General features: G+C 63.6%; 2 protein-coding genes across 2 annotated transcripts; both read right to left on the bottom strand.

Annotated features, from left to right (window-relative positions):
• Window positions 1–1731: 1731 nt before the first annotated feature.
• POLD4 (DNA polymerase delta 4, accessory subunit) lies at window positions 1732–3222 on the bottom strand (the record flags this gene model as incomplete). The annotated part of the gene is made up of 4 exons (XM_084256038.1): window positions 1732–2191; window positions 2503–2614; window positions 2819–2914; window positions 3126–3222. 4 exons carry the CDS (start codon window positions 3220–3222, stop codon window positions 2167–2169), a joined length of 330 nt encoding a protein of 109 aa, XP_084112164.1. The 3' UTR covers window positions 1732–2166.
• A 7547-nt stretch (window positions 3223–10769) lies between these two features.
• Window positions 10770–13208, bottom strand: CLCF1 (cardiotrophin like cytokine factor 1; the record flags this gene model as incomplete). The annotated part of the gene is made up of 2 exons (XM_084242943.1): window positions 13047–13208; window positions 10770–11264 (listed from the first exon to the last, which is right to left on the bottom strand). The coding sequence occupies exons 1-2, from the start codon at window positions 13197–13199 to the stop codon at window positions 10770–10772; spliced, it is 648 nt and encodes a 215-aa protein (XP_084099069.1). The 5' UTR covers window positions 13200–13208.
• Window positions 13209–13738: the final 530 nt, after the last annotated feature.

Raw genomic sequence — 13738 nt, 5'->3', positions numbered from 1 at the left:
TCACACCCGACTTCACACCCTACGTGTCTCAAGCTGTGCCCCTGAGCCCCCACCCCTGCCCTCCCCGCAGTATCTCCCATCTTAGGAATGGGAACGCTGTCCTTCCAGCCCTGCAGCCAAAACCAAGTCATGCTGGGCTCCCCTCCCCTCCCCCACAGCCAGCTCTTGGCGAGCCAGTCCTCCCTTCAAAACAGACGAAGACTGACTGCTCACCACTGCTGTCTCCCTCCCTGCTCCAAGCCACCACCACTCCCCCGAGCCCCCCAAGCCCCCAACTGGCTTTCTGCCCGTGTCTGCCCCCAACCCATGCTGCGTTCCACCGGCCAGAGGAATGTTTTATTCATTTGTTTAAAGATTATTTTTATTTATTTATGCATACAAGAACTAGGGTGCAGGCCACAGGTGTGGGGGTGGGTGATAGGATTCACCAGAGACAGAGTGGGGAACAGAACAGGCAGATCGACTGAAATCCACTGCTGAGGGGAGCAGCGGGAGAGAGGCAAGGTCTGCCGTGCCATGTGGGTCAGCTCCCTGGCCGGGGATCAAACTTGTGCTGCAGTGGCTGCTGATAGCTTGATAGTACTGAGACCCAATCCCTTGTGCCACCAGGGAGGCCCCAGACGAATGTTTTAAAAACACAGATCAGATTATGTCATTTATTGACTTAAAACCCACCAGCATCTGTCCAGCGCCACCAGGTTGGAGAGGCTCCCCAGCCCACCCCTCTGGGGCCTCAGACATCCTCTGGGCTCTGACCCCAATTTCACTTACCACCAGCCATCCCGATACAGTATTTACATGTTGGTTTTTGTCCATCTCTTCACTACTAATGACACCCCAGGAGGATCTCTGACACCCGAACCTAGTGGGCACTCGTGGGCGGGGCTGCTGCTGGTGGGAAGAGCTAATATGCTGCACCTGGTCTCTGGGCCACATGTACTTGCGGGGCCTCTGGGCACGAGGTCCCTGTCAGTAAAATCTGCCTGATGGCTCATTAGGACATTGGGGGAACACATCTGACATACTTGAGGCCTGGTCAGTACTCAACAAAGTGGGGGCTGATAGGATCAGTGGTGCTTAGGCCAGGGAGTTCATGGAGCCGCCTTCCTCTGCCCCCGGATGAATGCACTGGCTGCTGCATAAGGAGACCACCCCACCCTTCTCAACACATACTCTGTGTGTGTGTGTGTGTGTCCACGCCCCACAGAGGGTGGCCATCTTGAAGGAGTTTCTGCAGTTAAGACCCTCCCTTTCTATTTTGGATACAGGTGGCCCCCAACGTGGGGTGCTTGCTGGGAATGGGTAGGTCTGTCTGACTTTATACACCATGGGTCCCCTGGACCTACTTTCAACAAAGGACCTATTTTTGTGAGACGGGCACCGTGGGCAGGAGGCTGCAGGTCAGGTGTGTTTTTCCCTGGCTGCCCAGGAACGAAAATAAAGAGCAAGTTCCCTGTGCACCACCAGGGGGCACCAGAGGCCGCCCTGCTCCTGTGAGGACTGTGGTCTCTTAGCTTTTTCTTCCCTTCAGATAGACATAAGGTGAGGAGGCTGCTGCTGGCCTCCGGGTACCTTGCCGGGTAAAGGGGGCAAGAGGAGGCAGGGTGAGGCTCTCCCACTTGTCAGCTGGCAGGTGCTACCAGCCAAATCAGGGCCACGTTAAGGACTGGAGAGCAAGCTTCCAGGCTCCTTGTTCTTTATTGATAAGCAGTGTGAACCCCTTACCCTGAGTTCAGCTAGTTCTGCCCTCAGACTCCCAGCTGTGGGGGGGGAGGGGGGTAGGTGCGTCTTGGCCCCTTAGATCGTCTGTCCAGTGTGGCTCTGCCAACGGCCATCCTAATCTGCCACACCATCCCTGGAGCCAGGGGCTGCACGGTGGGCACTGGGGCCACGCCCTTGTCCTCAGAGACCACCCTCCGTCTGGGAGGAGCGGGCTTCAGCTGGGAAGGCTCTTGCAGCGCCCCAGGGGAGCGCTGTTGAGTCTTGCAGCCTCCAGGTTCAGCCTTTTCCCCTCCCTCTGAGACCGTCCCGCCGAATGTGCTCCATTTGGAGCTGAGCCGAGGGGCAGCATCCACCTCTTGCTTCTGCAGAGCTGAGCCGAGGGGCAGCATCCACCTCTTGCTTCTGCTGAGGATCTCGGGAGGCGGGCAGGTCTTCGGTGGTGCCTCAAAGGGGATAGAGGTGCCAGAGGCTGTGGCAGGGCAGGTGGGAGAAACCAAAGCGGAAGTCAAGTCCCTTGATGTGATTTCATCAGCTGCAGCTCTTGGTCGTGGCCTCTAGTCCCTGGCACCCCCTTGTTACTAAGTAAATAGTCCCTTGGGCCTGGGTACACCCTCCTCTCACCTCAGCTCAGAGAGATGCAAATATTAAAGCGACCCTCTGCCTTGGAGCCAGAGGATGGAACTTTCCTGCCTGCTCAGCCTGCAGCCATTTCTCCCTGAGGTCAGAGAAGCCCTCTCCCAGGCCAGGAGTGCCCCTGAGCGCCTCCCAGCTGTCTCTGACCTGTGCTGGTAGCGGGGGTCTCCGAGGTGGGTCTGCAGCAGCTGATGCACCTCCAGGGGAGGCTCCAAGCCCATCTGCTGTGCCCGATGCCAGCGCTGCAGCCGCGTGATCCCTGCCAGGGTGAGAAGAAGACCCTGCGGCTTCGTGGAGGGGCAGGGGAGAGTCCCAAGTAGAGAATGTGTGTGGTGGGGTGTCTTGGAACCTCCACGCCCCTCGGTCTCAGGAGACAGTGCCCGAGGGGCAGGCAGGCACTTGGCTTGCTTCAAGAAGATGACAGGGCGGGCTCCGGGTCTGCCCCGGCGGCGGGGCCTCTCACCTGTGCAGGGGCCGTACTGCCCGGCCAGGTCGAACTGCCTCAGCAGCTCCAGCTCCGTCTCGTCCACATCCACGCTCAGGGGCTGGGGCTCTTCCCCTGCAATGACACGCAGCTCCTCAGGCCTGCCCGGGCCTGGGCCCCGCAGGCCGGTCCCCTGCCCCGCCTGCCTCACAGCTGTCCCCGGGCCCGGCCCTCTGCCCGCCCTGCCAGGAAGCAGGGCCAGGCCTCACTTCCCCGGGTGCGGCCCACCTCCGCCCATGCCCTCTCATGGCCCTCGGCGGCCACGGCTCCCGCACCCCCTCGAGACCTAGCTCCGGCGCCAGCTCCCCCTTGCTGCGCCCGGCGGGGTCCTCCCTCCTCTTCACTACAGGGTAGGAGTCAGTGATGAGCCGCTTCCGGCCCATGGCGGCCACCCAGGCAGGCGAAGGAGGCGACGCGGGACAGGAGACGGGCCAGTGGGCACGGGAGACAGCTGCTGAGCGCGGGCGAGGGCTGGGGCCAGCGAGCGCGCGGGGCCAGCGACGGGCCGACGCGCTGACCAGACGGGCCGGGGGAAGCGCGCGGCTTCCAGGCCGCCGCCGCCCCCCACCCCCGCCGGCTCGCCGGCGCGAGGCCCGGCCAATGGCAGGCCGCCTCCGCGGGGCGGGGCCTGGCCCCAGCCAATGGCGGGCGGCGCGGCCGAGGGGGCGGGGCCGCGGCGCAGCTGTGCTCGGGGGCGAGGGGAAGAGGGGGCGAGGCCGGGCGGGGACCTGTCGGGACGCCCCGGCGGCACCACCTCCGGCTGCCCCTCATTGGTCTGCGGCGGGTCTCGGGGGACTCGGAGACGCTTCGCCTCGGCCTCTCACTTCCCGTTTTCCCTGCCTAGGCAAATGTTCTTTCAGCCTCACTAATCCCCGTGGCCGGTTAGTGGCTCCCCAGAGTCCAGCTGGAGCCTCCCCCCCAACCCCCCACCCCCCCTTGGCCCGCGAGCCTTGTGGGGGCAGGTCTGGAGGTCCGGAGCCGGCTGGGCTAATCCATCCCCCTTTCCGGGGAGCGACCCAGGAGACCTGTCTGGAGGTTCCCAAAGCTCCTCTGAGCCTGCCCCCCAAACACTGCCCGCGCTTCGGCGGGCATTTGCCTTGTGGGCTCCCTGGGTCTCGCAGCCCGCGCCTGCCCATCCTACTGGTCAGGAAGGTTCCCTCCTGCGCGGGAGGCCAGCGTGTGCGTGGACTCCTGCTCTTCGGGTAGAGTCGGCCTCTCTCCCCTGTGCAAGTACGTGCAGAAAGTGACCCTGACGCTGGCGTGGCCTTACGGCTGCCCGGGCCGTCCCGAGCACTGTCCGCGGGGGCACTGGACTGCGATGGTGGTGAAGCGTTCTGCAGTTCATCAGGTGCTGGTCACAACACACTGCGGGGCCCCTCCGTGCCCCCCAAGAGCTCATGGGGCAGACGGGACAAGTTGTCAGCAAGAGGATAAAGTCCTAACAAACAGGAGAGGGGGCGGGGGTGGGCCCCAGATGGGCAGGACCACAGGACCGGCTCAGCCCTGGAAGACCTCCTGGAGGAGGCAGGCTATTGTAAACAGTGTCTCTCAATTCTCCACCCATGACCTTTGTCCCTGGGCTCCGGTCATCGCTGACTCACCCCTACTCCCCCCTCCCGCACCAACTTCCTGGCAGCAGGGGAAAGTACTGGCCAGTGGGAGTCTGGGAATCAGACGCAGGACCGGCCCAGAGAATCGCCCTCTCCTGAAGCCTGCTAGTCTTCCTTCCAGGGCGCGAGGGCCTGCTCAGAGGCCTCTGCCTTCTGCCTCTCCCACGGCTCAGGGGTCTGGGGCACAGAGTTAGGAGGCGTCCCTGAAGGGGAGAAAGCCCTGGAGAATCCGCTACCATGGTTGGGGGGCGCGGGTGAAAGGGGGGGGGGGTCTGCTGTGGTGGGGAGGGACGCAGGAAGGCTCTCTCCACCAGTGCCTGACAGACCCCAGGCACTCTGGGGAAGGGGATGGTGTCCAGGCTCTGCGGGGCCGACCACCCCTCCTCATGGGTGTTCCGGAGGTGTGTGGCCACCAGCAACTGGGCCCACAAAGCCTGAGGGAGTAGGGAGCCATGGGTGGGGCAGACCCCTCCTCATTCCTGGTTCCTCCCACCCCTGAAAGCTGATAGCCGTGGGGCCCTGCCACCGCCCAGGGAGCGTGAAATGGGGTGTGCCGCCGGGCAGCCACAGCAGCTCCTGCTGCCACCGGGCCTAGTCCTTCCTTTCCTCTGACACTCTGGCTTGCTCTGTGGGCACTGTCTGGGCCGCCCCTGCCAGCCACCCCAGCTCTGGCTGGCCCAAGCCCTGCTAGCCTCTCCCACCCAACCTGGGAAATGTCTCTGTGGCCTTAAGCCGCCCCAGCCCCAAGGAAGAGAGTCAGGGTGGCAGCTTTAGTGCCGGGACTGGATCCCTGGTCTGGAATTGAGGGTACTCTCCCCAGGCAGCCTTGACCTCCTCCTTGGGCCCCAGGGGTTCGGGACCCGTTCCTGTCTCCTGAGAACCTGCCTGGTCTTTGGTCCCCCTGTCCTCCGGTCTTTTCCTTTTTTGCTCCCCCAACCCTGCCTGGCCCCTCTCACCTTCCTTCCTGAAATTTTGTTCCCGCTCAGGCAGCCTCCTGCCCTGTCCCCCCCAACTACTGTCCCTGGGTCCAGCCCAGTTCAGGCCGCACACTGAACTCTGAGTTGGGCCTAAGTTTTCTCTCCTTCAGGCAATTTCCTGAGACCCGGGTTCCCGAGTTAGCCTGATCCTAAGAGGCTGGTGATGGAACTAGCAGGAGTGGCCTTTACGCCTTGACCTGGTGACACTCAGGCCTTCACTTCATGGCCAAGACCAAATTATTGTCAGAACCAAGAAAAAAGAGCTGGGACAGGAGCCCAGCACCTTCCTGAGAGCAGAGGCCCACCACCAAGGGCTCTAAGGGGAAGGGGGATTAGGCCTGGCTTAGCTCAGACAAAGTGGCAGGATGGGGGGGCCTCAGCTCTGCGCATGCTCCCTAAGAGCCCATTCCCCTCCCCCAGCTCACGATGGGGCTTGTGGGGAGAACCAGCTTGAGCTCGGAAGGTGGGGGCAGGTAGAGGGAGGGAAGCAGCTGCCTGGGCCCCAGCGGGCTGTGGGGCGTAGCCGGCTCTCCTTCCCTCTCCCTCACACCCCCCCTCCTCATCCCTCAGGCCCTGCCACCCACCCTGAGCTGGAGATTCTGGGCAGCCAGACTCACACCCCAGCCCCCACCTACTCACACACCCTGGGCCCCATTCTCACCCTGTGGGCCAAAATTCTTTCAGGCACCTCCTCCTAGTCCCTCACGACCCTCCCAGACACCCCATCTCCCCCAACTCCAGGGTCTTGTGCTTAGTGGGCTTAAGGGGCAGGAGCCTGGTGGAAGGCGGGGTTCCCCTGGGTCTGGATCGCCTGTCACTGGATGTGGCTTCTGCCCAGTCCCACCCTCCTGCCACCACCTCCGGGTTCACCTTGACCATCCTGGCTCCGGGAAGCTGAGACGCGCCATTCTGACCTTGGCCACCAGGTGTCAGACTTTGTCCGGCTGGGAGGAGGCCCTGGTTCCTTTCCACCCTCAGCTAGACCTGGGAGATGGGGGCAAGTCGGGGAAGGGCCTAGCATGACCTCTGGACTGGCTGGGTGAGGCACCCTGAAGGCTGAGAGGAGGAAAGAGCTCAGGCTCTGGTTCTAAAGCCACCGTTACCCCCTCGCTACCCCCACGCACCCACTGACAAGGGCTTTGTCCACTGCTGGGAAATTGGGGAACCAGGCTGAGTCAGGGAGCTTCGCAGTTGAAGGGACAAAGGCAGGGACAGTTGTGGCGCCAGTGAAGAAGGGGGAGCTGAAATGGAGCCTCCCCCAGAGTGTGCCGCCAGGCCTGGCACGCTGGCCCTTGCCCTCTAGGTTATCGTGGAAGGGAGGCCCTGGGCCCTTCCCCTCTGGTGGGGGTGCTGAATGGAGTGTGCGTGTGTGTGCAGGCGTGTGTGTGTGTGTGTGTGTGTGTGTGTGTGTGATGAGTGAATGAGTCTCTCCACGTGCTAAGAGGGCCCCTAAGTCCTGGATATTCATTTAGTCTTTGCAGAGAGGTGGCAAGACATGACTAGCCTCTGCCACCCCCACCACAGCCTCCTCAAGACCTACTCCCCGCCCCCCAAGTTGCCTCCCGGGAGTCAGCTCTTCTCTCACAGGCGCTCTCCAGGTTCCCTAGCTGGTGACAGCCTGACCCGCTCCTCTCTCCTGAGGTGCCTCTTGCCTTCCTGGTAACAGCAACTGGCTAGAATGACCGCCGCCCCCCTCCCCCTCACGGCTCTGCAGGACCCAGGTGTTCCAGGTTCTCAAGTTGACCTCTGACACCTGAGCCCCTGACTGAGGCCATAACGAAGGGGGGAAGCCTGAGGCAACCACCCCAAACTCAGAGCTCTCCTGAAGCAGCTATGGGTGGAGAACCCATGACAGACTCACAGAGACGACTGCCGACCCCTCATTGGCAGGGCTCCCTGCCCCACAGGCCACAGCGGCAAGACCCAGCCATCAGTGGGGAGCTCCTCGGGGGAGAGTTCAAGAACTCGCTCTGAAATGCCTCTGTGACTGCTCTCCCCTGTCACCACCTACCCCACCTTCCTCCTCAGAATGTATCCTCTGTGTCCTTAGTGGGAGTGAACTCCAGCTCCCCACCTCTCCCAGTCACCCCCAGTCCCCGCTGCTGCACAGTCTGGTCCTCTGGAGCCTGTGGCACCGTGACCGGCCGTCGTCCTGCCTTGCTGCCCCCCGCCTCGGAAGGGCCCCCTCTCCACTCTGCCCTGTCCTCTGGCTGCCGAGGACACCACGACCCAGGCAGCGCAGTCCGGACAGAGACTCGTCAGGAGAGCCTGGACGGGCGGGTGTTTCCTGGCACCCAGTGTTTGCTGATGTCCCCTGGGTCCAGGGGCTGCCAGCACCCTTTGGCTCCTTGCTTGTCCCAATTCCACCCCCGGTCTCTCCGTTCCTGTCCTGCGCCACCCCCTCAGCCAGCAATGACAAGTTTAGGCCTCTTCTGTTTAAACCCCACAGCAGCAAACCAACCAGGCAAACGAAGCTCCCCTCGGTGGGGCCACTACTCCCTCTAGCTGACCCCTCGGGCTGCCGTCCACTCTGGGTAATCCATTCACCCTCCGCTCTGCTGAGCCATTAACCTCCCCGTCTGGTGTCTGCCTCTCAACTGTTCACCTCCCTGACCACCGAGGCCAGCAGGTGCTCCCCGTTTCTTTCTCTCAGTTCTACCGGGCACCCTGTTGATCAGCTGCCTTCTTAACAGTCTCCCCGTGACTCTGGTACACTCCTCTTGACGTTCTTTGAATCACTTTCAAGGGAACCACGGAGTACTGGAGTCTGGGCCCAGCGTGTGCTGAGGTGCTGTAGGGGTGTAAACGTGAGGGAGTGGTGGCGCCTGCCCTCAAGATGCTACCCGCTGAGAGGAAGACACACTGTAACTGGCCCGTCCTGCCCACGATGCAGCAGACCCCTCCTCATGCCCTTCCACAGAAGCGCCGGGGTACAAGACCCCGGAAGGCGCCCGGGCCTCAGGCCCCACGGCCACTCATCCTGGCTGCCTTCCTCCTCTGCCGCGGTCCTTCTGCGCTTGGTTGGGTTCTACCTGGCCTTGTAGAATTGGGGGTGGGGGCAGGGATCCCAGTCTTCTGGGTCATTTATTCAATACCTCTATTCTCTGGGCTGGAGTCGAACTGGGGCTGGGACAGAGGAGAGGGAGACTCGGCGTCTGCCCCAGGAAGCTCACGGGGTAGCGCCGTGGCGGCCTTCCTGTCCCTGTATCCGCCTCACCTTCGCTTGGTGCTGAGCACAGGACAGGCAGCGGCTCGTGTTCCGCCCCCCCCATGGAGACGGCCAGTGGTCTCTCCTCCTGTCAGGTGGGTGGCAGCCTGCAGGTGGCCCTGGCCACGCCTGGACTAACACCTCTCAGCCCCTCGGGGCAGGCATGGGCCTCTACCCGGGCCCAGGGACTCAGCTCGTGCCTCCGCCCGCCTCCCCCTTTTCGGCACTCCACACTGCACCTCCCAGCCAGGGCCCACCTGCGCGCCCCAGCCCTCATCACTCAGACAGGCCGGTCTTCTCCCCCCACACATGGCGGGCTGCATGCGGCAGGAGTCAGGTTGGGCTGGGGACGTGTTTGGGCTTTCTGGCACCAGTCAGTGCCACCGTGGGCTGGTCATCAGGCCTTTACTGCCATCTGTTACTTCCTCGCTGAGGCGCCGTCTCCAGCAGCCCCACGTAAACTAGCCGTGTAACGTGCAAACAGCTAGCCTGTCCTTTTACCCAGCGACTCCTCGCCGCGCGGCACGCGAGCCGGCTGGCCTGTCCAGGAGGCTGGGACTACTCCTCACCGCCGAGCCCGGTTTAGTCATCCTCGCCAGCAGGCCCAGGAGAGGATTAAATCGTCCCCACTTTGCAGCTGGGGAGCCTGGAGCGGAGAGGGCTTGGACCAGCGGCTCCCAGGTCACCAGCAGGTAGACCTGAGCTTGGGCCTCCTCCTGGTCGCATCTGTGTGTGTGTGCAGGGGGTGGGGGGGGGGGTGTTGCCATCGGTGGTTGCTCGTCTCCTCCCTCAGTCCACGGCCTCTCGTGGTAGAGAAAGGAGCGGAGGGAGCCTCAGCCCGAGGCCATCTCTCTCCCTGGGAATTGAGAAGGGGCGGGTCCCGCGGGCGGGGGAGGGGGTGGGCTGTCGGCGAGTGGACAGGTGGGGGCCCTGGGGAAGCTGTGAGCTGCCTGCCCAGCGCTGAGGGCACTTGGTGAGCTTTTGGGGAGACCTGTACAGCCCGGGAAGCAATCTAGAGAGGTGAGGTAGACCGGAGAGGTGAGTAAAGGCCGGGGAAGGAAGCCGGCTGAGGACAGGGAGGTGTTGGGAGGGCTGAGGGCGAGCGGCACCGGGGCAGAGCCGATGCAGGCCTCTGCTGTGGGCACATCTTTCTGGTGGATGAGCAGGGAAGCCTCTTCCCCAAGCTTTTGCCTTTTCTGAGAGCCCCGCTCTCACCGCCGGCCACGGGCACCAGGGGAGGGCAAGGCAGGGAGAACGAGGGGGCTGGGCGGGGCCTGGCCAACAAGGAGATGGTGATCTGGGGCAAGCATTTTATTTGTTAATACAAGAATAGAAATTCTGCAATAAATATCATCTAATAAATAACATCTCCAAATAAATAAATATTAATACAACAAACTTAGAGTCATGAGTGGTGGGGCCGGGGAGCAGGGCCTGGGGGAGCTGCCCCCACCCCCCGAAATGCTACTGCAATGTAAACTTTCAGGAAATCCTGTGGCTCCAGTTGCCCCCCCAGCCTAGGCAACCCACAGACACCTGGGAAAGGGGTGGCGAGGAGGCACCGTGATGCCGGCAAGACACTGCAAGGCGGGCGAGAGCCCTTTGGCTGCCCCCTGTGCCACCAGCGGGCTCGGTGGCTGCTGGGTGCGCTGGCCCTGGCCCTCTGCTTTTAGGGTGGTCTCTTCTGCTTTCTAAGCCCCTGCAGACCCCAACTCTCCCATCGGTGACCCTGGTGGGAGGCTCTTCCTGCTGGGACTCGCCACCGTGTTTGTTTCCTAAACAGGACAGGTTATTTTGGGGGCAAGGGGTGACTCCCACCCAGGAGCAGGGCAGCCAGAGGGCTCTACCCCAGCAAGACTCATGCGCTGCGGCAGTCCTCCAGGAATTGCCACTCGAGGGCCGGGGTGGGCCTGGGACACAGGAGGCTCCCTGGGATGTTACTTCCCGTGGAAATGGCCCCTCTTCCCCAGACCTGCAGGGCTTCGGGGAGCGGGGAGGGCGGCCCCATGGCATCGGGCCTCATCCAAGTCCTCAGGAGGCCGGCGGGTCACCGGTTCTGTGTCCTGGCTCAACAGGAGTTGGCACTCCATTCCCCCTCTCAGTGTGGGAGCAGGGGGGGTGGCAAAGGTCGGGGATCAGAAGCCATGGGCCTCCAGCCGCAGGGTGACCGCAGCTGCCGGAGGCTGCATCTTCTTCTTGAGCCGGTTGAAGTCCTTGGCTGAGCGCCACAGCCAGGTCTGCAGTTCCTTCAGCAGCCAGAAGTCGTCCATCTTCTGGAGGAAGTCGCTGTGGGCAGGGCCGGGGGCCCAGGTGGGCTCAGTCCCGGGCTGGGGCTGGGGCAGCGGGTAGCCCAGAGCTGCCATGACGCCCGCGATGCTGCCCAGCAGGCCCTGGAGGCTGGTGCAGAAGTGGCCCAGGCTGCGGCGCAGCTCGGCCGTGGCCGCCTGGCGGTTGAGGCCACGCAGGTAACAGAGAAGGTGACTGTAGGCCTCGTAGTTCTGGGTCAGGCGCAGTTTGTCGTTGAGGCTTCGCCACACATCCAAGTTGACCGTGGCCCTGGGCAGCGTCTCCGCTCCCAGCCGAGGTGGGTTGAAGTCAGGCTCGTTGAAGGGAGGGCCCAGGTAGTTCAGCTGTGAAAAGGAGAGGGTGATGGGAGAAGGGCAGAGCAGCTGGCTGGGCCCCGGAGACACCTGTGCCCGAGCTTCCACTGCGTGTCCCCCGACACCGGCCCCATCTCCAAGCTACAGGCTTCTCTGGGCCCGGCCTTCCCGACAGTTCTCCGAGGATGTCATTTGCGTGGAGGCAACCGCTGACGTAATGGGGGCGGCGAGCTCGCCCATGGAGAGGCGCAGAAAGAGAAGACCCACAGGAGGTACCAGGAAGGACGAGCTGACAGGTGCGGATCTTGGGAGGGCGCCCACGGGGCGGGGCAGAGAGGAAGAGGAGCGTGAGGAGCCAGGCGGCCAGGCTGCAGAGCAGAAGTGGACCAGGAGAGTGCAGAGCCAAGGAGAGGAGCCAAGGAGGCAGCAGTGCTCGACAGCGAGGCTGCAAAACAGAGAGGAACAGCCTCAGAGAGGACTCGGGCTCGGCAGCAGGAGGTGCCTGGCGGCCTTGGAGAGAACCGATGCAGTGGCCTGGAAGCCAGATCGCAGGGGGTTAAGGAGTGAGTGGGTGGAGAGGAAGTGGAGACAGAGGGTGTAGACCACTCCTTCGAGAACTTTGGCAGGAAAAGCCAGGAGGAAGAGGGTCAGGAACTAGAGGGGCAGCAGTCAAGTCCAGGCCTTCAGGAGGGGAGACCCAAGTGAGCAAAGACTCGGGTGTTGAGGCCCAGAGGCCTGCGGGCCTCGGGATCCACTTGCCTCTTTCACAGGCCCCGTCCCACCCTGGTGGCTGTGCTCACCGACTGCCCCTGGAGGGGTTCACAGTCGCAGGAAGAGACTGAGGCAGTCTCCTGAGTGGGGCTAGAGGAAGGGTCTGGAAGACAGGCTGGGGAAGAGGACAGAGCCTTGCCAACCCTCGGGGGAGAGGCCTGGGGCCCAGGGAAAGGGCTGAGGGAGACAGCGCAGCCTGGAGAAACAGGGAGGAGAGGGGCGAGGCCTGGGATAGGCCAGGGCCCAGGGGGAGGTTCACACGCTGACAAGCACAGAGACAAACTAATTTCCTCGGTGTATCCTGGGGCTGGAGCCAGCTCCCCCGCCACCCTCCTCCCCTTTCGTTCCCTGGCTCCAGAGTAGGGTCTGGGATGTGGAAGAGGAACACGGGAAGAGGGGGCCGGTTCCCCACGGTCCTCGGCAACTCCGACCCTCCTTCCTTCTCTCCTGGGCTCCCTGGACACCTCTGGACTGCCCCCAAGTCCTTACGGCATAACTTCCGTCCACACCCCGGCCCCCCCATCACGACTGGCCTGGGTTCCCTGCAGCCCCCTTCCCTCAAGTCCGCCCTAGGAGGCCCAGCCAGGACGGGCGAGACAGACGGAAGGGAGGCCCGTGGGTCCGGAGCTGCAGGGCCCCAGGTCTGGGGCAGAGGCGAGCTGGAACACAGGCACGGGAGGTGGGGCCCCACCACCCCACCCAGCCCCACCCGGGCAAGAGACACCACAACACGGTGTAAACAGAGGAGACTTCCCCGGCCCCCGGGGGGAGGCGGGCGGCTGGGCCGGCAGCCAGTGGGGCAGCGGGCCAAGGCGGGTGCGAGGCCTGCCCACATGCCTAGTCCTGGGGCCAGGCACGGGGAGCAGGGGAGTACCTAAGAGGGAAGGGCAGGAGGTAGGCTAGACTCCGAGACTGCTTGGGGCCAAAGCGCCCCTCCTTATCACCCGGCCATTCACCGGGACTCCTCCACCCTCGTGTCCCTCGCCCCCAGCTCCTCTGGCGCCCCACCCGCTCCCAGCCCCGAGCTGCCCCGATACTCACGTAGGTCCCAGCCAAGCTGCGGAGCTGGTGCTCCAGGTAGCGGGTGAGGTCATAGGTTTTCTGGATGGAGGGGCCAGGCCCCGGGTCCCCTGTGCGGTTGAGGGCTGGCACTGCAGGGAGGTGCCAGAGCACGGTGCACAGACAAGCTAGCATCCCCCACGAGTCCCCTGTGGGCAGGACGGGCGAGAGGGTGAGGGCGGGCCCGCCCGGTCTGAGGAAGCGGCTGGCTGCCCCTTAGGTGCCTGTCCCCACCTTGGGCTGGCGGAGGACACCAGATGGGAGGCGGGGGCCGAGGAGAGAGGCACGGGCCCGGCCTGCGTGAGTGTCTGCAGTTGCAACCGGAACACATGTGAGCGCGCGCCCGCTAAGAGGGTTGCAGCGTGTGTGCCGGCACAGGGTGCGGGGCGGGGAGGGGGCAGGCCTGGGGACTGCAAGCCCATATCCCACAGTTCCAGTCCGACCTCAGACTCCTCACCCCGCCTTCCAGTCCCACTGCAGCCTGGGGGCGGGGGGACGGGGGCGCCAAGGGGTGAGGAGCAGCAGTGCCAGAGCTGGTGGGGTGGTGAGAGAGGCCGCCCCAGAGTCTGAGAGGAGCCACTGAGGCAAGGTGCCCCACAGGGCAGAAGCAAGGTAGAGGGGCAGACCCCCGAGGTCAGGCTAAAGGAGGCAGGAGCGGTGCTTGGAGTCGGGGT

Source organism: Talpa europaea (assembly GCF_964194135.1).
Source record: "Talpa europaea genome assembly, chromosome: 1".
In the NCBI taxonomy this organism is placed as follows: Eukaryota; Metazoa; Chordata; class Mammalia; order Eulipotyphla; family Talpidae; genus Talpa; species Talpa europaea.
This window is presented reverse-complemented; position numbering and strand designations above follow the sequence as displayed.